This window comes from Talaromyces amestolkiae (assembly GCF_001896365.1).
Source record: "Talaromyces amestolkiae strain CIB chromosome Unknown scaffold7.1, whole genome shotgun sequence".
Lineage (NCBI taxonomy): Eukaryota > Fungi > Ascomycota > Eurotiomycetes > Eurotiales > Trichocomaceae > Talaromyces > Talaromyces amestolkiae.
Window position 1 is genome coordinate 1,479,040 of NW_024468043.1, and position 23,261 is coordinate 1,502,300.

Here is a 23,261-nt window from a genome sequence, read left to right on the forward strand (position 1 = left end):
GAGGCTAACGCAGCCTAATGAGGCCTAGCCAGGGGTTTGCCCTCTCGGCGGCCGAGGCACGTAGTCAGTCTGCTTGCACCTGCACACTACCTACGAGATTCATGTCTCTGTTATTGTAAGACAATTCGTATTCGGTCTTGCTTGTGCAGATACACCCTTGACGACGCGTCTCTGGACGTGTCGACTGGCGATTGATCGAGCTGACTCTGCAGTTTGCTCAAACATCATATTGTCGATGTTATTGAGGAGCAAACACTCGAGTCAACTTCTCATATGACAGACACATGATCATCCCCGGCAGTGCTCCGTACGGCAGATGTATCTTTTGCTTTTTCTCTCGCTTGTTTCACCGTTTCACGTGTGCTTTTCGTCTTTTGCATCATTCTTCAGACTCGTAACCAACTACATTGTTCGCCGTAGTCGTAGTCGGTGTGCCTGCTGCAGAGCGTGCAGGTAGGCGAAAAAGAAACGTTGTGAAACCCAAGTTGTTTAATCCGGGCTCGGTAGCTGATTGGTCAATTGCATGATCTCGATCCGAAATCATCGTGTATATCGATACCTCGATTGTTACCAGATTAGACGCTCCTTGAAAATATGCTTAAGCGACTGATGCTTTCAAGGCTGAAACTTATGTATCGGACCAAGTTAAGCATCATTGCTCTATGGAGACCTACGTAGTACAGTCTCCATCCGGAGCGTACGTTTCTGACTCTAAAGAACGAGAGCGTTTGGACACACGAGTAATGTCTCCATCTTAGATTGCGAACGTTTCTTAGTAGCGACTCTGAACTTTGTGCTCCATAGCATGCACTGCCCTTTTAGATTCTTTGGACATTGCAGGAATAGTAACAGTAAATTAAGATCGGTCCTTTGAAAGGGTCAAATCGCGAAAAGTCTGGTTGGCTCCATTTGCCTCTTATAGTCATGTCTGTGTGTATGATGTACTCCGTAGCTGTAGGCAAAAGCACGCTGTATTCAGAGACCGAGGTCGCTGGGTGTGCATATGTATGTATGTGCGTGGGTGTAAACATTAATACTGTAATACAGCCTACGTACGGGAGTATCATACAGCTAAATTATGATTGGCTGCATGCACTTATTTTCTTTTCTTTTTTTGACTTTTCCCGCTTTTAACTATCTCGGCCGCCCCTGGTTATTCTCCACTTGGCGTGTCGATTCCTTCTCGAAAGAGACAAAACCCAACGTGTTGGAATCACACGTTCGGGCTCCMCTCCGGCTCCACTGCTGTTGTTTTGTTTTTTTTTTTTTCGTCTCTTCCTTTACGTAGTAATATTTAGCATTTACATAGCGGTTTTTGTGTCAAGTTTGGAATGATTTGCTCAGTATTGTACGATGACCTTAACAAATCGTACTATGTATGGGACACATTGTACCTGCAGTCATGCAGTGTTCGTTTAAATAGCACATACAGTGTTCTGTGTTGGCTCGAGCCGAGCGATGAGGTATTAAGTCACATCCGGTTAGAGGCTCATTATTACGGCGTAGTCTAGCATGCTGCGCCGTACCGAGAAGTACTACGTAGGGCATGTAACCAGAATCTTCCGCGTGTGCTAACAATTCGAGCGTCTTGGAGTCTGTGCGAGCTCGCTGTTTGTAGCAGTGCTACGCATTTATCAATTGACCATTTCCACGATGTAATCTATTACAATACGGAGGACGCCAGGGGAACAACTGAAACCGGTTGAAGTTAGAACGAACGGTGGTGGCATGGCATAACCTTATGATTTCACCTCGTATGCTCTGCTAAAATATATAAGGATCCCCGCCATTGGCGTCGGCTATATTCTGGCTGACTACATACTATGTATACATACACGAGCGTCTTGTCACTTATCCGTCCCGCACATGTACAAGGATCCATGGTCCTTGTAGCGTACCCTTGTTTGTTGGATCCGTTCCTGGCCTGGTAGCTGGAATACACGGCGCTCAATCCGACGCGTTGGATCAATCGATTGCGCGCTTGAACGAGATCAACACACACACACACACACAATTATCGCGAATCCTTGGCTTATCTCCTCTTCTTAGGCTATTCATGCCTGGCTGCGTGCGGCTTGCATAGAGGATTTTGACAAGCTGCGCTAGACGTCAACGAGTCAGTGGCCACCGACTCAGTCCAGGTATCTCGGTCTGGTAAGTCCTAAGCTCTCCCTTTTCCCGGCTTCCATCCTCGGACTACCTCCCACGAGCCCCCATCCAGATTCAATTCAATTGAATTTAAATGAATCCTTGATCCCGCGCAGTATCCAGTCTAGTTCGTTCCAAAGTGAAGATCAGCCCCCGTCCTGGCTTGTGGGGTCGGCCTGCTCGAAAAGGGCAAGCACGAAAACCTCTCTTTCTCTGGCTCACCTTCCCGCTAGCATCTTTCCCCAGCTTGTCTCTCTTCTGTCACACTCTCTCGTCTCCTTTCTGTCTCTCTCTCCCTCATTCCTATTACTCACTCATTATTAACCTCTCTTTAGCATCACCGGGACTTCTCTCTCTCTCTCTCTCTCTTACTCTCTTGCTGTGTATACAGTCTCTCTTTCTTTCTTCTGATAGTTTACCCGCGTGGGCTGCCTCATCTCACTCCCACTGCCTTCCCACGTCCTGATACACCCCTTTCACTCATTGATTTCGTGTCGCAACCTCCCAATACTGTATCTTCCAGGGAATGCACAACTGGATTTTAGAAATTAATAACTGTCTCCCATTGACACCGGGTCAATTGCATTGCTGTCGCTGTCGCTACAGCGGTATGATGATACACCATCTCAATTACCAACAATAATTCCAGGCGCATCTTTCGTATGTATGTTCAACAACAATTGACTCGATATCATCAATATTCCCTGATTTGTCAACAACATGGCTTCCAGAACAATATCCCCGGATTCCTGGCAAGACGACATGGACTTTTCTCAGCGGCCACCGACATCATCTACAAGTGACTTCTCGGAACATTCTTTCCACAGCCGCTCCAAGTCGAGTGCCAATGTCAACAGCCCCAAAAGATTGTCAATGTTTTCTTCCCGCTCTAGAAGCAACACCACCAACGTCTCATCCGCCCCCACACGGCAACCGCCCGCTGAGTCTCTCAGTTACGGCGAGCATCCAGCGTCGCCAGTCCCGCATGAGGAAAAGACTTCCGAGAATGTTGCTAGGTCCTTGCTGGTTCGAGGAAGTCGTATACTGCGCCGCCAGGGCAGTAAATTGAATGTGATTGCTACGACACTAGAGGAAGAGGACGAATTCGGCAAGAGTGCTGCTCGGTTTGAGGTCTCGAAAGTTTTTCAGAGAGTCCCCAAGCTCAAGAAGAACGAGTCAAGTAAGATTTTAACTCTCTTGCATTGATGTTTTACGCTGATCAGCATAGATGATCAACTAAAACGTATCATTTCGGAGCCTTATAATTTTCATCACGTAACCCACACTAGCTCAACGCAGTTCCAAGCTCTGGACAACACCAGCAATGTCGAGCTAGTTGAAGAGTTCTCTGTCATTCAAGCTTCTCAAACGCCGGAGCCTGGCTTGAAAGGTATTCGCGCTCAAGCGCTTCGTTCGGACGACTCCTTCGACGAGAATGCAGACGAATTGGAGGAACGACAACCTACATCGCCTACATCACCTTTGAGAAGAAGTCCTCCAGTATCACCGCGTGAGCCAAAGTCGCCAGGAAGAATTGAGAACTTCTCACGCCCTGTCTCTCGTTTAAACAAGCCGTTGCCACCATCACCATCTATTGCTGCTCCGCCACGTGTGTCTTCCCGCCAAATTCAGTCGGACATACCCGAGCCGACAACTCTGGCCATCGATGAACTACTTGGAGTGAACATACAGCCTGGCATTCGCGACTATGAATACCCATCACTGGATGGCGCACCATTCCATAAGGTCTCCTCACTGGACCGCATCGATCTTGCCGGAATTTTCCAACCCGAACTCAGCCCTGGGATGATGAGTGGCCAGTTCGAGACTACTGATGATCTTAGCATCGATGATGATGGCAAATCCACCACGGCTTTCATCAACAGCTACTTGTCCGATTTGGAGGATGTTCCAGAAGAAGATGAGACGAAAGAAACGGATGAAGGGGTTGCGCGCGCATCCCGTCTCATGTCAATATCAGGAAGCATTAATGAGGTTGTCGCGAACGATGCCAAGGCATCCGCTGCTCCTGCTCACGAGTCTATAATCATTGTTCAGGATTCGCAGCTGTCATTCACTGAAGAGATCACATCGCCTACTCTGCCCGATTTCCAACCGATTATCCAGGACTCACCCGTCTCGCAAGCCAGCGATACAACAAGGCGTACTTCGATTGCTGGTTTTGGCCAATTCCCCATGGCATGGGAGGAAGACATCGACTTTTGTTATGAACATGAAGCTGTAGCAGATTGTGAATTTGACTGGAGTCGGCTCTCTTTGGATACCTCGAGGACAGCACCAGGCACTGAAATGCCTTCACGAACAGTCCACACTCAGAGCCTGAAACCCCATTACCTCCAAGTGAACGCCAGCTCGATMCCAGCCACTCCGGACTTGGATCCAGGCTCGGCGCAATCAGTTCTCACCAGATCACACGAGGCTTTGACTCCTTTGAGTGACGGCGCTGCTCATGCTGAATTTTTCCACGCTGGTACTGCTGGCCACGAATACCCGAAAAAGCTTGAGACAGACGATGTCGATAACGAAACTGCTTATGAAAGCTTCCTCGCAGTCGGAGATGATCCTGATCGTCAGTTTCAGTACTATACGCAGACGTCTCATCCAGTTGACGTTACGGCATCTCCTAGGAGTAGCTACTCGCAAATCAGCAAGTACAACTCTCAAGAAAGCGTCATTCTGTCGCGCGCAGCATCCATTGTGCGCAAACACCGCTCATCGACTTCAACAACTAGCGTTCCAGAGTTGACGAACAGTGCCAACAGCAGCCGTGAGAACACTATTCGGGAGAGCATCGAATCGCTCGAGCATCCCCAACTAGTTGAAACGACTCGACCTGGCTTCTCTATTCATCGCCCAGTCAAGAGCTTGGGCTCAGAATTGAGTGCGCTGGCGAAGCTTCGCTCCGCTGGTAGCAACAGTAGCATCCATGTCGTGGATCTGCCGTATCCATCGCCATCTCCGACCCATGATCGAACAAGATCCACCTCTGCTCTTGACCACGACGAGCAGACGCTGCAACAATCGGCTCAGGGCCTTCCATTCGCGATTCGACAATCGCTGGCTGCGCAAAAGCGGAAAAGCCGAGCTGGATACTCCCTTTTCCCCACTATGCAATAAATTTATGTTCCAACACTACCACCAACCATTTGAGTTGGCAATAGCCATCTCTCTTTCTATATTTGTATATGACGTGACGATCTTTCTGTTTTTCCTTTCAATCATTTATCCATTGGGTTGCCACGGTCGTTACTTATTGTTTTCTTTGAGCCTGTTATATTTTATGGTCTTCAATCAGTCCGGGTTGACTGGGAATAGGAAATGATGTCCTGGAGGCTTGTTTTTCTTTTGCTGTATTTGCTTTCGGACAGCCTTTTGGATGTCTCTGATTTGTTTGAACTATCGTGTGCACAGAAAAGTTCATATAGACAGGTGCCTGTACGGATGGAGTACTGAGGTTTATCATGACTGCATTTGCATATTTTGCGTGGGGAAAGTGCTGGACAAGTGGTTATTCTGAATATATTTAGGATTTATTCAAGCGAGAAGTCCTCTAAGTATATGAGTAGATGTGTAAACTACGTAACTGATGATGTGGTGAAGGCTGAACAGCTCATTCTGCGATCAGATGACAGCGCTGTGCATCACTTGCCTGGACAGGAATAGCGCGGGCTTGCCTATGAGGCGGTCTTGGCATCAAAGCGTCACCTTCAACTTGCATTTACAACTCACTTTAATCTTCATCAATCAAAAATAACACAAGTACACCATGTCGGAGTCTATCTGAGTGAATAAAGAGGGCACCGCAAAGACCGACAACCCTTTTACAAGAGCGAAATATTCAAAATGACATCCCCCTCACAAGCCATCGTCAAGCGACAGGCGGACATCGACATGGCCTTGATGCCTCCTCCGCCACCGGCCAAGAAGATCAAACGACCCTCTACAGTCCTAGACGAAGACAGCTACACGGACGCATTATCGCACATCATAGCGCGCGACTTTTTTCCAGGTTTACTGGAAATGCAAACGAAACAGGAATTTCTCGATGCTTACGATTCCAAAGATAAGGAATGGATTGCGCGAGCGGGCAAGAGATTATCTGAAGTAATGACGCCTGGAAGTAACTCAGCTAGGAGGGGAACAAGTACGCCGTATCGAAATGTGATGGATACACCGACGACAACTAGATGGGGCAGCGACACACCAGTATCCGTCGATGCGACTCCCCGTTCGACGGTATCGGGTGTCTCTTCGAAGGATCACCTTGATGTGTCGAACCTGAGTTTGAACTCGTTTCAAGCCAAATATACCAGCGAAGATAACGAGTCGTTCAACAGTCTACTGGATAAACAGAATGCGAAACGAAGGGAAAAATATGCTTGGAAATGGAGCGGGAATAAGATTTTGTCTGCGCGACAGATTGCGCACCGCCAAAGAGAAGCGAAACGGATCGAAGGACAAGGTGAAGTCAGTACTAGCAAGGAGCTGATTATTACTACGGATTTGGATTCTAGGCCCGCGGTGCCGGATACGTGGAAATCTGCCGTGGAGAATTCTTTCATGTTCACGCCCGGTTCTGTGGAAGAGCAGCACGAGACTCGCCAGCAGAAAGCGGAGGCGGCTTCGAAAGCTGGACCTAAGCAAGTTGTGTATGGAAATACGAGGATTGATAGTAGTACTGCATTTGGGTCCGAAGAGTCGGCAGTACCAGCATCTCCTTCTCTCAGCGCCATCAAAGATGCAATCGCTGGCAGAGTACGGCACACGGATGATTCATCCGTAGGAGGAGAATACACAGGTAGCGAAACGCCACGTGTGAATGGATACGCGTTCGTCGACGAGGACGAACCAGAAGAAGACGACGGAGCCGTCTACGAGCGTCTGCGACTTCTAGCCAGCGAGCGGTCGCCCGGCGACACAACGCCGAATCCATTCAATATTAAGGAAAACAGAAAACGCGAAGATCTCCATCACCGAATGGTGGATCGCGTGGCGCAGAAAAAGAGAGCTGAGAAAGCAGGCGTCGCTATAGGGAGTAATGACGTGCCACGGTTCCCCAGCAGTCCTAACCCGATGTTCTCGTCATCGTCATCATCATCGCGCTTACGTACCCCCATTGGAAGCAAGACGCCGCAGGGAAAGCCGTTGACGCCGGCAGCGCAAAAACTCCTGGCCAAAGTGGGGAAGACACCGAAACACTCTTCGTCTTCCTCTGGGTTGAGGAATATGTGGACTCCGACGCCGAGGAGGAAGTAGCTTGGCTGTTTATGATTGATGATTAGTAAGAAGTAATGATTATGTTGATACCCATACCACTTTCTGTTATCTGTATTACTATTCCTACAGTACCTTAGAGTATCACAAGCAATACAAGCGTTCTTCCTGATAGAACACTGAAGATAATTTCCTGGCATGCATAGCTGAATGCCTCGTCTAGTAGAACGTAGACACGAAAGGACAATTTAGTCAAGTCAGGCAAAGATATTATCACTATCGAAATCTAGACCATTAGGCTCAATGAGACCTAACATCGCTACTATCCGATGAATATGCCATTGTAGCTCCAACTATGCCCTACCATGTAGAGGGCCGAATAATGATCAAATAGAAGATCCACGGTCATTGGCGCATCAGCATGGACCCACCGACAAGCTCCTAACAAATCAGAGCCTCCGGACTAAGAGCCAACTATGCCTTACTCCATCTTCTACAATAATTACATTCATATTGTCTTCACTATCGTTTTTTGCATTCGACCGCATCAACAAGAATTATAAAATATGGACAATATCCTCGCTCCGATCCAGGACGCTTTCGAAGGCCAAATCGTGAGTACAGCCACGAATCAAGCTCCATGCCTCTCCAAGTCATCGTTGGTCGCTAACATGTTATACAGGACTTTCACGGCCAACATCTCGCGGAGACCCTCTCAACAATTCTCCTCATCATATCCGGGGTACGTCCCTATCACTCACTCCCGACTCAGATCCACACGCATCTTAGAACGATGCTAATACCTCTGCAATAGATCACGGCCTTCATCGTCGGCTACGTCCAACAAGACATCTACCTCACACTCTGGATCGGACTCGCGGGCACCGCGTTCACAGGACTCGTTGTAATTCCGCCGTGGCCGTTCTACAATAGGAATCCAGAGAAGTGGCTCAATTCTACGGGCAGTAATCGGAGTACAACCTCTCCGGAAATCAATGTGCCGGGTATTGTTGTCGATGGAGTCAAGGTTGGATAGATAGGTCTGTGGAAATTTATGGTTATCGAAGATATATGTTGATGCAATACCATCTGTTTTAGCGAACTTGGCGTTCTTCTTACTGCGTATTTACTGTCTAAATTTTGAGGGATAGTTATGCATTTTCGTCATGAGTCATTATATCAATCCTACAACTTCCCAGTAGCTAAATGACGTAAATCGCCGCATGTCTGCGGCCGATCAAGCGCGGATTCTGATCTAACAAGCACAGCAAATGCCCTTTCTTTTCTAGCCAGAAATGCGCAGCAAATTGTGAGAAACCGGACCCGGAACGCAGAATATCGAATATCATAATCGAGGATGGGACGCTTTCATCGGCCGTACTTCTGGAATTCCCAGTCTCTATTATCTAGCGGGCAAACTTGTCGAGTCTTCAACCATCGAGAGATGCAGTGGAAGTGGAAGGCGTGCTAGTAGTCGGAAACAGCTGATTAGCAAGTCTTCGCATGGTGTTGGAAGCTTGGAAGTAAACTCACGTTGCAGATACCCCATGCCACTGTACACTCTTCTGTGGTGGATGACCCTTGATTTGCTTGACATTCAATACCTAAGTCGTGTTAGACTCTTTCAACTCGTAGCAAATCAAGCCAAACGTACACAAGTCCATGATGTGATTACGGCAAATAGCGCAGTTATCGACGACGATATCCCAGGCCCAGAGAGCAACGGCATTCCACTATAGCAAATGCAGTTAGTTTTTAAGATTTCTTTGGTGTGAGAGCAGACTGAAGACGTCAGGAAAAAGTGGTGCTCACCTTCTTGACTTCGAAGCGCTTCTTGCCCTCGGAGGCTTCGCCAGCTGCGTTCTTCGAGGTCTTTACAGCCTTGTCTTTTGCTGAGCTTGCATCTTGCATTTCCACATCGGCCATGATTGATGATATTGATTGGATGTAAGGTGTTGGTGGATGAATGTATGGATTCGACGAGGCAGTGTTGGGGTAGGTGGTTGCTTAGTGAGTGATAGTGGGTAGCTACAGCCACCAACTTAGATACCAGTCAGAGCCGATAAGTATTGATGATGATTTTCTGGCAAATCGCTGCACACGTGTGCAACAAAGGTGCAGATAGCCGGAATCAGCCAAGTCAAAGTCGCGATTTGAGTCGGAGAGCTTTCAAAATAAACAAGTAGAGTACAGGCCGAAGGTCCTCAAAAAGTATGTTGTTGAAGCCGTCTGGAGGCTGCCTGTTGCGGTTGGCAGTGGCAACCTTGCGGGCAGCCAGTTCCCCCACTTCGCAGCAACCCAACTGGCAGGCGCAACACCTGACTCGTCGACCGGTCGATTCCGCGAGCCTTAGACTTCCAACTTCACTCAACCTCATCTCACTTCTTTCTTCTTCAACATCACTCTCCTCGACATCCCCCAACGATCAAGATGCATGCTCTTTCGCACCAATAATTTCCATTCACACACTTTCCATTGAGCAGAATCCGAGACAATGCAGCTATGATCCCTCCGCCGGTTTCTACCGCCTCTTATTTGTTTTCCTCGATCTTCGTCTCGAAACATACGGTGCCATCATCATTCATCGGCACTTCCCACGACGCTTCATCTATTGTGATAGATCTGTTTTTACGCTCTCATAACACTTGTCTTTGAGTTAATACGTCTTCCGATCCTCTTAGCATTTCTTCTAAGAAGACCGCTGGGCGGCTCTTTGTGCACATATCATAGCCATTTACTACGACTGTGTTTATCTGTCTTCTTATCTTACCCGGTGCTTTGTTTCTTTATTTTCTTTCCTACTCTCTCCAACAGGCTGCCTATTTTTTAAGCCACCAAATCTGTCGCCATGTCGACTCAACAAGTGACAACAACACCTATGAAAGGATCACGCAATCCTAAACGGCAACAGAAAAGGAATAACMCMCCTGCCTCTCAGGCCAAGACTGTCATGCTTTCGACGCCTCCTTCATCACCGCCTCGTATCTCAAGCCCCAACGACTACTTCGCGACAGGTACACCGGGTGTTTACAACGCAGAACACAACGGCTCACGCAAGAAGAGTGACAATCGCTCCGCCAAGAAGTCCCGAGAAAACMCTCGCCCAGCCAATCCTGCCTACAGCAACGGCGTGAACCATCGCCATACTTCGTCGCAGCCTAGCATAACTTCTCCGCCGCAGCTCAAAGATAGCCCACATTATGCCGGTCCTACTTTCCATGCGTCTCCTGCACCGTCTGCCCTCCCGATGCCATCGTTCTTTTCCAAATCTGTTCCCGATTCCGGTCTTTCTGCTTCCCTAGACCTTGACGACGAGTTGGAGGAAGAGTCAGCGCCGGAGCTTACTCCCTCAAAGCCTAAAGCCAGCGCTACTCGGATCAACCACGAACCTTCTCCTCTGGACTTTCTTTTCAAGGCTGCCATTGATGCGCGAGTCAAAACTCAGCAGAGCCCTGAGGCTGTTTCGAAAAGCATAGTTTCAGGCTCCACTGACGTCTCTTCAGCCAGTCAGCGCCAAGAGCATTCTTCAAATGGGATATTCTCACTTGAGCTCGATGGCTCCGACAGGAGCACTCCAACATATTCGACCCCGGTTTCTTCATACAAACAGAAAATGAATGCGTTGACGGCCAATGGTACTCCGCAGCAAACAGCAACAGATTTGGATGATGCTCAACGAAAGATTAAGACCGAGGAACTAAAGCATCTATTACTGAACCCTCGTCCTCAACGTCCTGCATCAGCATCTCCCCATCCCAAAGGTCCGGCGCATGGTTATTTTCCAAACGGAGGTGTAGGATATACTGCTAATGTGCAGCAACACGCCAATTCTGGGCCTCCTACTCCTGTCTCTTTCAATGGCCATGTTCAGCAAACTACAGGTCGACCAGGCAACTCTTACATATCTCCTCCGCAGGCCTATGCTGAAAATGTCAATCCATTTTCGTTCCATCGAGATGCTTCGCCTTACGCAAGTCCGGTCAATGCCGCCAGGCCAAATCAGTATGGGCCGCCCTTCCAGTCGCCTTACCGAAATGCCCAACCTTCGCAGAGATACCACTCACCATCTCCTTTTAATGCTAGACTACAATCTACTCCGCCTCCACGTCAGCCAGAGTCTGATACCAAGAAAATGGAAGATGATCTCCGACGGATCTTGAAGTTGGATATGACTCCGAGTATGCAACCCAACGGAGTCCAAAGTTCTCTGGCTTGATTACGCCACTTTGATTACATTTCTGCCTTTCGGCAGGGTCTTTTCTTCATGTTTTACACTCTTTTAGTTGCTCCGTTTGATAATTTTTCGGCATCTACGTTGTCATGAGGTTTCGAAAGAACATTGCGCGTCATTCGATTAGAACATGAGTTGATATGTTTTGGGGTCCTTACTTTCGTCTATTTCCGGGGCTTTGTTTTCGATTTCGGTTCTGAGCGAATCATTGGTTTTTGTAGCTCATCATTTTCGTTTTACAGATACCATATGCATTGCCGTGAATCGGTTTGGGACGAGGAATTTTCATATCGCATTTTCGGTGGGATTTTATGGGTGACAGTTTCACGTGTCTTTGCGCAATGGGTATTTGGGAATCTTATTTCTAATCTATGCGGGCTCATATTTCTGGATTCTGAGATGTCGGCTTGCTGTTTTCTACATTCATTACAGGGAGTCCGGAAACTTACAGCATGTTGTCATCACCTGGATGGCATGCTTTTATGACTTGGGTGCTTGGGGCGTTACTGCTCGGTCACTCTTTTCGGTGTTTGATCGCAGATTCGATTTCGAGACCATATCTTGACAGCAGATGCTTTTGTTTGTTTTCCTTCTATTTTTTCCTTTGCGATTTCTCCTTTAGCTCCAACTATATCCACTCTTTATATGCAAATCTCATTTCTCATTTACACGTATATTTCCTTCTCTATGCCCCTGGTTTTCTTGATTAAATGACGGTAATGACCAAAAACTGAAACTCGCCCCTATATCATGAGTATATGGACGAGCTAAATCTWTTTTCGCTCCGTTAGCGGMAAGCCACAATTGATCGACGTACGTACGTCAACTGGTATGTACAATACGTATCTGGAGGCGACATGTCGAGGTGGCGAATACCGCGAACAGACGGATACGTGGCTCGGTTGATGTTTGTTGATGATTATGTGTTGTCTCATAGGATTTAGTTAAACTTCATTCAGATTTTGAACATCCAAGTCTCAAGTTGAGGAATGATTACCGAAAATGAAGAACCATGTGCACGCGCAATCGATAATTTACAGCTGGTTGAAACATAATTACCGAGCAGTGGATATCTATCCGGGCTGCAAGATGGCCGTTATTGGGTGTTGAGCGTAAAATGTGGCTGAAGAGTGGCTAAGTGTAATGAAATTACTGTAACCAGTACCGTCAGGGACGAACGGGCCTCCCTGTTCATGTCCATCATCCACGGGTTAATCTTACGGTTGTGTCTTGGCGGTTCAACCTTGATGCCACTTCGGAGCCATTTTGTACAGAATGATCCTATCAAGAAACTTGAAAGAGCATATATGATATTGAGTCTATACATGTACATGATAAGACCTGTCACAAATATCTTCTGCAAGTAACAATCTGGCCGATAACGATCCGGGAGGACAACATTGTGCCCTCAACGCCCGTTGATTGGCTCAGATCATGTTCGCCTCCGTCCAATCAGAGCGCACTTCTGACCGCCGCGACTCCACCAAGCCACACCCTCATTTCTCAGGCAGAAACAGCCAACTTCCAGCGCAGCAGGAAATCACGCCTGCGTACTACTTATTAGCGACCTCCCTGACTTGACTGACTGCTTTCATCCACTCTGACCTCATCTTCTCTCGTTTTCTCCTCGTTTGTATATCTGCCTCCCAATTATAAACACAGCGGACTCGCCCTTGATCGAGTCTTTCCCTTGTTGTCCCTCGCTTCCCACCATCAAATCAATTGACATTTTGTTTTTCTCATACAAAATCGTCAGTGGTAAAGATTCACCAATCCGGGGTCAAAGTCAACTGCCGCCGCCATTCGACTCGTTCTTCTCGCGTACATACCGCCGCGTCTAGCTGTTTTGTTTTACTCCCATCGATTGGGTTTCGATCGTTCTCTCGAGAGATTGTACAAGCGCTTCGACGTACATACTCTAATTATCACGCTCTCGGGTACCCCCTGCATGTGTCACCCTGTCACCAGCAGCATCATCATACTTGAATCTTTATCAAGCGTGGACTGCAGGCTGCGCGTGTCCGCCGAGCAATCTTTCCAAATGAACTGTTGATCGGTCGACTATTAATTTCCTTTTCGATATCCCGACGTTCCTTCCATTTAAAGCTACCCATCTTCGAAATACTCAAGTTCCTCGTCATGCCTCCGCAAACTGTCTCTGGCTCGTAAGTTATCCATTTCCTTGGACTCGACCCGAACCAAACCTTGGTTCTGTTCTATGTTTACTCTTCGTCGTCTAACTCAAATAGCATTAACTCGGCATGGCGTTCCTTCTGGCATACCATGACCTCCAATGATCGCCATGCGTCCCACGATTCTCCTTATCGGACCGGCCAGCACGTCCCCCTCAATTCAAGCCGTCATGATACACTCACTTCCGTAGCTACTGCAGCAGACTCTCGTCCCGATCTCTCCTCGCCTTTTGAGGAAGAAGAAATCACCAAGACAAACTCTAATGGCTGGACTGGTTCCCCAAGAGGCATAGGCTCCCCTAATCGTCCATATTCACCGGGCATGCGATCACTTGTGTCGCAATCTAGAAGATCGAGCGATCAGGCTGGCAATGCCGATGGCTCTGGCTTGGGCGAAATACAGATGCAAAGTTTCCACGACGGCGCCCCTCCACCACCGCCAGTCACTCATTCCTGGAAGAAGATCGATCGCTGGGCCGAGGACAACTACCCGGAGCTATTCGATCAATTGGGCGAAGGCTGTACGCAAAATGATGTCAACGAGCTGGAGCACGAATTAGATATCAGCTTACCTCTCGAGGTTCGTGAGTCGCTGATGGTCCATGATGGTCAAGAGCGCGGTGGACAACCGACAGGAATTATGTTTGGCTGTATGCTGCTAGACTGCGAGGAAATTGTTCATGAGTGGAGGAATTGGCGAACCGTTGCAGAAGAATACTTTTCAAGCTCGACCATCGTTCCACCTCAGGTTCCGTCTAAGGCATTTGGTGCTTCTTCGTCTTCGGCCGGTCCCTCTCAACAACATCAAGCCTCGAACCCGCTATGGAGGCAGGAGCTTATAGATCGTCAAGACTCGCAACCTCCTCGTGCTATTCAGAAGACTTATGCGCATCCCGGTTGGATCCCTCTTGCGCGTGATTGGGGCGGCAACTGTATCGCTGTCGATCTTGCTCCTGGTCCAGCAGGTAAATGGGGTCAAGTTATCATTTTCGGGCGTGACTACGATTGCAAATATGTGGTTGCTCGGTCATGGGCAGCATTCCTCGCCCAAGTTGCGGATGATTTCGCCAGCCCGTTCGTCTTGGTAGATGAAGAGACCGGTGAGCTCAAGTTGAAGCCATTCAGAAAACAGAACGTGGAACCGCCCTATTTGGAGATTCTCCGCTGGAGAGTAGATCAGAAATATGGACGCCGACCGCGCCGGAGGTCTACAAACGGCCTGGGATTGAATACGAATGTCGACAAGTCACGAAACTCTCCTTACGGCAGTCCCGCACCGAGTGAAGAACGTGGACGATCCCCTCATCGTTTCAGCAATCGTGTGCAGACACAGAGCCCTAAAACGCAGTTCGGTGTCTCGAGTCCTCTTGCGCGAGTGACCGAAGAGGCGTCGAGCCCGGTTACTTCTAACGACCGTGCCCAAGATTTTCCTTCCAAAGAGGCACCAATCAAGGAATCTCCTGGAGAAGACCTTCTAGAGATGGCCACTCCGGTGGTACAGAGTGATCCTATAAAGGAGATTTCCGGGCCTTTGAAGGACATTTCTGTCAATGAAAAGACATCGAAACATACTTCATCTTCAGAGGCAACTTCTCTTGATCTGGACTCAGAGAATCTGGGTGAGATGAAAACGGTAGCGATCTAATGATCGGTCTTTTCTATGATGTCTACTTCTTCTGCCGCGATATCCTTTTACGTTATGATTGTGTTGTATTCAATCATCCTCCGAATGAGGACATTGTCTTTGCGTTTGCTTAGATCCAGGTTGCTCTGTCTTGTATTTCGCTGTTTCTTTTGCATTATTTATGCTTGTATTAAAATATGGTGCTCTCAATTTCTTATTTCTTGTCTCGGTCGGTGTCCGTCTTTCTTTCATCCTTCATTGTAACTGTACGATCATGCAGAAATAGCACCTTGCAGACATTGAAATTGTATACTTCGGATCAGAAGGGGATTGGTAACGACTTGAAGTAATGGGTATATTGTATGTATATCGGAGCCTGATGATAGCTCATATCCTTAATTGTACTGATCTCTTGATCTATTTCTAGTCAAGTGTTCTTCAGGCAATCCACTACTAGAACCCTGAGTCTAGAGGACTTCAGACCGGCCGTCTCATGCTGACCGATACCATTCTCTGGTGGGCATTGAGGAAACACGGCACTATCTTCATTTAGAAGATCATCTTGTATGTGCGTCCAGTTCGCAAAATACAGACCTCAATCCCAATCATCCTCACTATCATCCTCAGCATAACGTTGCTTACTCGTCCCATCCCGTATTCCCTTCCGCAACGACTTCCCTCTCCTCTCATCCTCCAAGTCACTCTCACTGCCCTCACCCTCGTCATCATCGTGCCCCAACCCTCTCATCTCCTCAACATATTTCCCCCTCACCAAGATCCCCGCAGACAACAACCTCTTCTCCAAATCCGTCGTCCTAAAATTATCTGCCCCTTTGCCCCTGAGCGCACTCTTCCCAATCGACACCAACCCTTCAAACCCAATAATCCGCTCTTTCCCATTACCATCAACAAATCCTATAACGCAGGGTAGAACACGGATATTGAGTTTCTCAACGACGAAGGGACAATTTCGTACATCCACGCGCGCAAACCGGACTTCATGATGCCGCGGTGCGAGAAGTCGTAAATGCTCATCCATGACTGCGCAGCGCGCAAAATCCGTGTGCGAGAAATGAACAATGCAGCGCTCGTTATTCGTTGTAAGGTCTAGCACGGCCCGGTCGTCGACTAAGGTGGGATAGAAGGCATCTATGGTTGTAGTGTTACTGCTGCTGTTGTTGTGGGGCTTTTGTTTAAGTGCTTCCTTTGCGGATACGACTTCTTTGTGTAGCTGTTCAAGACGGTGGGCACGGTAGGCGGTGTCATCTTCCTTTTCAAGTTCGTCGAACAGGGCGTCTTCATCGAGGTCATCGGGGTCGGTTCTTGAGGAGTCGAATTTTTGACCGAGGATTGAGGAGACTTTGGCGTCGAGGGGGGCTGGATTGGACATGTTGGCGTTATGAATTAGTGTACCAATTGAATGTCTGGTCTGAGAGAACGTGAATTATGATCGTTTCGTCGAAGGGTCTGTATACTCCAACTTTTCGGCGGGGGTACAATTTGGGCAAGTAACTAAATGTCCATTGCAATACAGACCAATACAGTTCGAAATTACCATATATTGATACACGTCGTATCATACCAACCCAAATCGACCGGCTCTAGACCTTCGATGTACGTACGTGTACGTACCAATAATACCACATTAATTACAAGCCATTTCCGGCCGTCGGCCAATGGGGATGCTTATCGCTGAGCCACAGCCGTAACGCCCAGTTTGCTTGTCTTGTCTTACTTCCTTCCTTTTTCCCCCTGCGTATAGACCAACTTGGCTTGAACAATTACTTGACATTTCCTTCGTCCATTTTTCTTTCTTCTAGTTATATTTTGTCTGGTCACGCCTTTGGTCAACGCTTTGCTCAATTCCGGCCAGACTTTCACAGCGTACGACCTTTCAACGCGCGCTGTCAAAATCTTAAGCCGCGTCATCCACTTCCAAGTTTGAACGCAACGAACGAACCTCCTCACGCACGCGATCAACACTTCCTCTATCATCATGGCAGACGACAAAAGAACAGACGAGAAGATGGAACAAGGCAGAGCCTTTGAGGCACCTCCCCTTCGACACACTCCATCCTCCGGCCCGTCGGCCGCTCTGTCGAACAACCCTATTCTGCCTGTATTGGCTTATTGCGGTTCCTCTATTATGATGACTGTGATGAACAAATATGTCTTGTCGGGATTGGACTTTAATCTCAATTTTCTCCTGCTTCTCGTTCAGGTGTGTTCTGCGTTCGGTGGTCGTGGGTGTGGTTCTTGACTGACTTTGTTGTAGTCCGTCGTGTGTATCATCGCTATTCAGGCTTGCAAGGCTGGTGGACTCATAACCTTTCGCAATTTCAACACAGATGAAGCTAAGAAGTGTAAGTTGGCAATGGCAGGGAAGTCAATTCCAGTAAACTGATCGTCTACCTTATCTAGGGTTCCCCATTACTCTTCTTCTTATCGGAATGATCTTCACCGGATCCAAGGCCCTGCAATTCCTTTCGATTCCCGTCTACACCATCTTCAAGAACTTGACCATCATTCTGATCGCTTATGGGGAAGTCCTCTGGTTTGGCGGTTCTGCTGTTACAGGTCTCACTCTGTTTTCCTTCGGATTGATGGTTGCCAGTTCCATTATTGCTGCTTGGGCCGATGTTCAGCATGCGCTCACATCCACTACGAACGCTAGCACCCAGATTTCGACTTTGAATGCCGGTTATGTCTGGATGATGGCCAATTGCATTTGTACTGCGTTCTACAGTCTGTACATGCGCAAGCGCATAAAGTTGACCAACTTCAAAGACTTTGACAGTAAGCTTAGTCCATTTGTAGCACTTTTAAAGAAAGGACTAACTTTTTATAGCCATGTTCTACAACAACTTGCTCTCTATACCCGTCCTCATCGTTGCTACATTGCTTATTGAGGACTGGTCAGCTGAGAACATCGCCCGCAACTTCCCAATTGCCAGCCGAACAAACATCCTTATCGCCATGGTCCTTTCCGGTCTGTCTTCCGTCTTCATCTCTTACACATCCGCCTGGTGCATGCGCGTTACCTCATCGACAACCTACTCCATGGTTGGAGCCTTGAACAAACTCCCCATTGCGGTATCCGGTCTCGTCTTCTTTGACGCTCCCGTCACTCTAGGCAGTGTTTCTGCTATTGCCATTGGATTCGTCAGCGGTATTGTGTATTCTGTTGCCAAGTTCAAGCAAAACGCCAAACCCAAGACCGGTATTCTCCCTACTACGAACATACCTCTTAGCGCCAGCAGCCAAAGCATGCGCGACTCCTTGAGGTCTTAAGTTGACTTCCGATGTCAAGAGAGTCTAGGAGCAGCGAGAGCTCTTTAAAACAATGATACGATTAGAGTTTTGACTTTTCCATGAGAGCGCCATATCGGTAAGGCAATTTCTCGGAGTTCATTTCAATAAATTCGATGTGACGATGCTCGAGCATGGACCATCGACTTTTCTCGGTTTATGTGACATTTCATACTGGTGGCATCTTCCTACGTATGTTTTTCACATATCATGACAATTTCAGCATATATTTATCTTGAATGACAAGATGAAATTACAAAAATTTAACTATAATGACCCAATTAACTTTCCCCTTCCATCTCAAAACGTTACCATTTTGACACAGTTCATACATGTGGTACGACTATTTGTTTAACTTTTATGTTTTGGTTTCATTGCAAGGGGTTTTGTGTTAGTAGACTTGGAATGACTGTTTTGTTTCTTCAATGACTGTTGTATATATTGATAGATTATTATTTGTTTTATTGACTCTTCGAATGAATGGAATATCAGACATCCACCACTCCATCAATATCAAGGCTCGCGCTCGCGTACGAAGGTAGATAGGTCAGTTAGTCCTCATCACTCGAATCGTCTTTCCTTCCTCTCTTATTCCCTTTTCCACCATCCTCGTTATTCATCTTCTGCTGTCCCTGTCTCCAATGCCCACCAGATTTACCCTTGACCTCAAAAACAAAACTCCTCGCTTCTCTATCCTCCCCTTTCCATCCTCTTCTCGTCTCCGCATCTTCATTCCCGTTTTTATTACCTCGACTCTCCACAATCCCCAAAGTCCGCGCATGCGAATACCCCGGATACGATTTCCAGGGAAAGTTGAAACTAGTCACGACCACCAGTCCCGCATGCCGGGCAAGATCCTTGATGTTCCAGAGTGTATACGGCTCGCCTTCGAAGATGGTGACGATGATTTGGCCTGATTGCCTTGGTATCGTCCTTTTTTTATCTTGATTGCCCTCGTCTTCTTCGGACTCGGATTCAGACGTTTCATCATCCGAGTAGTAATCCTCGTAATCATCCTCTGCATTCTGATCGTCTTCTTTTCTAGGCGTTTTCGATAACAGGGGAACACACGCTTTGAAAAAAGCCACAAGCAGTTCCTGATTTGCGCGTACTTGTCGATTGACATCTGTCGATAGACCACCTACATGCGGGAAATTGAAGGATATGATATCCCATGGCCCGCCGGCGTCGCTTTCCTGATTTTGCTGACCACCGTTTCGATGATAAGGTTGACTCTTTCTCCGTTTCAGAAGAATGCCTTTTCGTATATCTTTTCCGCCGCCGGTATTACTTCCTAACTTTCTGGCGTCGACGGAGTACATCACTTCCCGAGTTGGCGGTTTGATAGACTTTTTCGTAGTAGTAGTATCGTTCTCATCTTCGTTGTTGTTGTTGTTGACATCATCTTCACTGCCCTGGTTGTCAGGTCTGTCGAGAAATTGCTTGATATTCTCCTCTGCATGGCCGTGATATTTACTCAACAATGTCTCCTCGGAGTCATAGCAGGTAGCGAACACATTCTTACAGCGATGGTGCTCGTACAATGAGCGCGCAAATGAAAAGTCGCCTATGTGAAGTTAGACCACAGATCATCAATAGCTTGGGAGGGAGCGGAAGGTTTCACCCTCTCCAATCAATAGTATCCGATCTTTCTTATGGTATGGTATCGTCGGCCGCTGATGTAGTTCCTGTTGATGCGTACTCTTCGCGCTTTTCTTGTTCTTCCACGCTTGTTGTGGGCTATCAATGGCCGTTGTATCGGCCAACTTCCTCTTCTTCCCTGATGGATCTGTTGCCTTTGAAGAAGCGCCGGGCTGATATGACATTGACACTCGCTGGAACTGTTGCATCTTCCGTTTCTTGGAGTCTCCTGATCCTTGTTGTTGCCCTTTCGGATGTTTGTTTTTTGATTTCGCCATTTTGCTTTTGACCGGAAACAGGGTTTCTTTTTCTTTTTTTGTAAATGGAATTCAATTGCTCTCTTATATATAGTGTCTTTCTAATTCGAGCTGGTTTAAGATTGTGATCGTTACCCTTGCTGAGTTCTTCGATTTGAGTACATATGATGGCTTGTCGGAGGTTATTTTTTATGTATCCAAATTTGATTGCCGCTCGCCGCTTTTAGCCGCTCAACCAGCATCAAATATAACTACCATTTTACATATGTATATATCAATGAGTAAGAAGTGTATGCACAATTTATTCGATCTGTATGTACTACATAATATAAACCTTCTTCATGTCCTTCTCATCAAAAGTGTCACCAGTCGTCGGATCCATCACTTTCCCTTCCCCAACGGACCCAACTTTCCTGCTCATTTCTAGTATCCGTTCCCGGCCATAGATTCGCCCATTAGGCAGGATGATGGAATCATTCTCTACCGAACTCTTTGTATGGTGCGCATACGGCACATGTCTAGCCAGCTCATTCAGCTCTGTGGAACAGATCGGGCAAAGTGACGTCGTGATTGATGAATTGTTGGTGCTTGAGGAGGTGTATTGTGAGTGGCATGCTGGTGTTTTTAGAGCGGACAAGCCGGCGGATAGAGCTATGTGGAGTAGTGGTCGAGGGGGTAGTGAGAGTAGCTCGTGATGCGTGCGAAGGAAGAGGTCCGAGAGATATTTCCAACGATCGAGAGAGTACATAGACTGCGCGCAATGTATGTTAGCAGATTTTCTCCGGACGACGATGAAGTACTGAATGTACCTTATAGGGCTCTGCGTCTGTATCTTTCTTGAAAGCAAGTAGACCGGCAGCACGGTGAATTTCTACAGACTGTGTCTCGAGGTGCTGTGAAAGATACTTTTTGGCATGTTGCATGGCCTCAATCATCTTAGTCGGCTGGCCCGTCCGGACCATTTCTATGTATTGCTGAAGGCGTAATTCGAATTCCAAGGTATTCTGCAAGTGCGTGGCACTTAGCAGTTGGTATCTTAACATGTGGACTTGAACTGTACATACCTGGCTCTTCTTGAGAGCAACCTTGTTTTCACCACACCATTGCAATGCTTCCTTGGCATCTCCGGACCGCAAGCTCTCCGCAATGCGTTGACACTGGACGAAGGTGCCAGTGTCGACCAAATCCTCAATACCCTTTGCTTTTGCGAGCTGTTTCGCGCTTTCGGGGAAGCCAGAACGTAGCATATGATCCACAATCAATCTGTCCAGTCGTGTCCGCGACCATTCCTCATACTTGACATCTGCCAGGGTCTGAATCTTATAAAGATCTTGAAGATGCTGGATACGCTTCTTCGACTGCGTCTGAATCCTTTTCTCCTCTTCTTGCAGGGACTCCATCTTCCGTTTCAACCCCTGCATTCTAGCTATCATGGCGTCCAAGGAGGCGAGCGTCTGATCGGGGGTCTGGGTGCCGGCCAACGAGCCATTTGCGGTTTCTTTCAGTGCGGGGATGATGTAATCTCTTTCTCGTTCGACGATTCTCTGTACGGATTTGAAGTTTCGTCTTGCTAGTTCGTGGGGGAGACGGAGAAGAGGTTGGTCCTGTTGATTTGGGTGAGGTCAGCTTATGCTGGGTTATCGTGAGGAGGTGAGGTGGTGACGTAGTGAGCACATACCAAGAGGAGATGGCTCTCAGGGTTGAGCTTGGTTGAGGTGAGTTCGGCAGCCATGTTGTAACAATATCATTCATGGCAGGAGATTGTGCGAATGATGAGAACAAGCAGCACGAAACGCCCTTGGTTGCTTGAAAGAAGAAGAGAAGAGGAGAAGAGGTGAAGTGAAAGAGTTTCGGGATTAAGCGGTGATTGGCCTGCGGAGTGCGGAGAAGCGGATGGCCTCACATGATCCCTTCTACATCGACACTACAAATACAGATGACCACATGGACAAAGATAGAGTTGCTATATGTTTTTTTAAATTGATGGAACTAAGTAAAATTCGTGTGATTCAATATCAGAATTCCATATATGTGAGGCATCCCCAATTGCCCAAGTCACACCACTTCGTTTTCCGAGAAGCTTCCAGTCACCCATAAGTATCCAAAGGCTTCTTCCAAAATTTCGATGCATTCATGAATACAGCTGACAGTAATCAGGTCCATGTAATGTTTCTGTCCCTCATACTTCCACGCTATCGACTGGTACGCTATTGTTCTGTGGATGTCTGATTATGTCCTGATTTCCAAGTCTTCGGATAGTATTTGGAATTAGGGACGGCTTATCAATGGAAACGACGGACAAAACATACCTAACTTTTGGCTCTTCATCAGATCGTGCCATGAAGATAGTGATAGCCGACGCAGGTTGCTCGGAATTCAACGCAAACCATTTCGCAATCGCAGCTCGAAATCCACGATCGCTTGGAAAAACTCGCAATTGCTTTGTACCCACTGCAATCCAGATCTTGCAACTATGAGAAGGAAGGTGTCTTCTTATTTGCCGGTGGTCTGGGAAAAACACATCCTCAATTACAGCTTCGATCCATTTCCCGTATGATAGTCGGCAAATCCATGCTGCGTCTATGCACATTGGAATAGGGTCGAGGCCAGAATCAACAATGAGG

General features: G+C 47.4%; 10 protein-coding genes across 10 annotated transcripts; 6 read left to right on the top strand and 4 right to left on the bottom strand.

Annotated features, from left to right (window-relative positions):
* Positions 1-2,868: 2,868 nt before the first annotated feature.
* Positions 2,869-5,286, top strand: BHQ10_004526 (uncharacterized protein; the record flags this gene model as incomplete). The annotated part of the gene is made up of 2 exons (XM_040876901.1): positions 2,869-3,328; positions 3,377-5,286. The coding sequence occupies 2 exons, from the start codon at positions 2,869-2,871 to the stop codon at positions 5,284-5,286; spliced, it is 2,370 nt and encodes a 789-aa protein (XP_040733030.1).
* Positions 5,287-6,012: 726 nt separating this feature from the next.
* On the top strand, positions 6,013-7,425 carry BHQ10_004527 (uncharacterized protein; the record flags this gene model as incomplete). Its single annotated transcript, XM_040876902.1, has 1 exon — positions 6,013-7,425. The coding sequence occupies one exon, from the start codon at positions 6,013-6,015 to the stop codon at positions 7,423-7,425; it is 1,413 nt and encodes a 470-aa protein (XP_040733031.1).
* Positions 7,426-7,949: 524 nt separating this feature from the next.
* On the top strand, positions 7,950-8,419 carry BHQ10_004528 (uncharacterized protein; the record flags this gene model as incomplete). Its single annotated transcript, XM_040876903.1, has 3 exons — positions 7,950-7,997; positions 8,066-8,125; positions 8,198-8,419. The coding sequence occupies 3 exons, from the start codon at positions 7,950-7,952 to the stop codon at positions 8,417-8,419; spliced, it is 330 nt and encodes a 109-aa protein (XP_040733032.1).
* Positions 8,420-8,751: 332 nt separating this feature from the next.
* Positions 8,752-9,309, bottom strand: BHQ10_004529 (uncharacterized protein; the record flags this gene model as incomplete). The annotated part of the gene is made up of 4 exons (XM_040876904.1): positions 8,752-8,850; positions 8,917-8,987; positions 9,038-9,116; positions 9,196-9,309. The coding sequence occupies 4 exons, from the start codon at positions 9,307-9,309 to the stop codon at positions 8,752-8,754; spliced, it is 363 nt and encodes a 120-aa protein (XP_040733033.1).
* A 922-nt stretch (positions 9,310-10,231) lies between these two features.
* BHQ10_004530 (uncharacterized protein) lies at positions 10,232-11,599 on the top strand (the record flags this gene model as incomplete). The annotated part of the gene is made up of 1 exon (XM_040876906.1): positions 10,232-11,599. One exon carries the CDS (start codon positions 10,232-10,234, stop codon positions 11,597-11,599), a length of 1,368 nt encoding a protein of 455 aa, XP_040733034.1.
* Positions 11,600-13,753: 2,154 nt separating this feature from the next.
* Positions 13,754-15,451, top strand: BHQ10_004531 (uncharacterized protein; the record flags this gene model as incomplete). The annotated part of the gene is made up of 2 exons (XM_040876907.1): positions 13,754-13,779; positions 13,864-15,451. The coding sequence occupies 2 exons, from the start codon at positions 13,754-13,756 to the stop codon at positions 15,449-15,451; spliced, it is 1,614 nt and encodes a 537-aa protein (XP_040733035.1).
* A 574-nt stretch (positions 15,452-16,025) lies between these two features.
* BHQ10_004532 (uncharacterized protein) lies at positions 16,026-16,820 on the bottom strand (the record flags this gene model as incomplete). The annotated part of the gene is made up of 1 exon (XM_040876908.1): positions 16,026-16,820. The coding sequence occupies one exon, from the start codon at positions 16,818-16,820 to the stop codon at positions 16,026-16,028; it is 795 nt and encodes a 264-aa protein (XP_040733036.1).
* Positions 16,821-17,426: 606 nt separating this feature from the next.
* BHQ10_004533 (uncharacterized protein) lies at positions 17,427-18,721 on the top strand (the record flags this gene model as incomplete). The annotated part of the gene is made up of 4 exons (XM_040876909.1): positions 17,427-17,651; positions 17,706-17,793; positions 17,852-18,226; positions 18,279-18,721. The coding sequence occupies 4 exons, from the start codon at positions 17,427-17,429 to the stop codon at positions 18,719-18,721; spliced, it is 1,131 nt and encodes a 376-aa protein (XP_040733037.1).
* Positions 18,722-19,290: 569 nt separating this feature from the next.
* On the bottom strand, positions 19,291-20,658 carry BHQ10_004534 (uncharacterized protein; the record flags this gene model as incomplete). The annotated part of the gene is made up of 2 exons (XM_040876910.1): positions 19,291-20,306; positions 20,442-20,658. The coding sequence occupies 2 exons, from the start codon at positions 20,656-20,658 to the stop codon at positions 19,291-19,293; spliced, it is 1,233 nt and encodes a 410-aa protein (XP_040733038.1).
* Positions 20,659-20,956: 298 nt separating this feature from the next.
* Positions 20,957-22,369, bottom strand: BHQ10_004535 (uncharacterized protein; the record flags this gene model as incomplete). Its single annotated transcript, XM_040876911.1, has 4 exons — positions 20,957-21,388; positions 21,447-21,641; positions 21,702-22,241; positions 22,316-22,369. The coding sequence occupies 4 exons, from the start codon at positions 22,367-22,369 to the stop codon at positions 20,957-20,959; spliced, it is 1,221 nt and encodes a 406-aa protein (XP_040733039.1).
* Between the last annotated feature and the right edge of the window lie 892 nt (positions 22,370-23,261).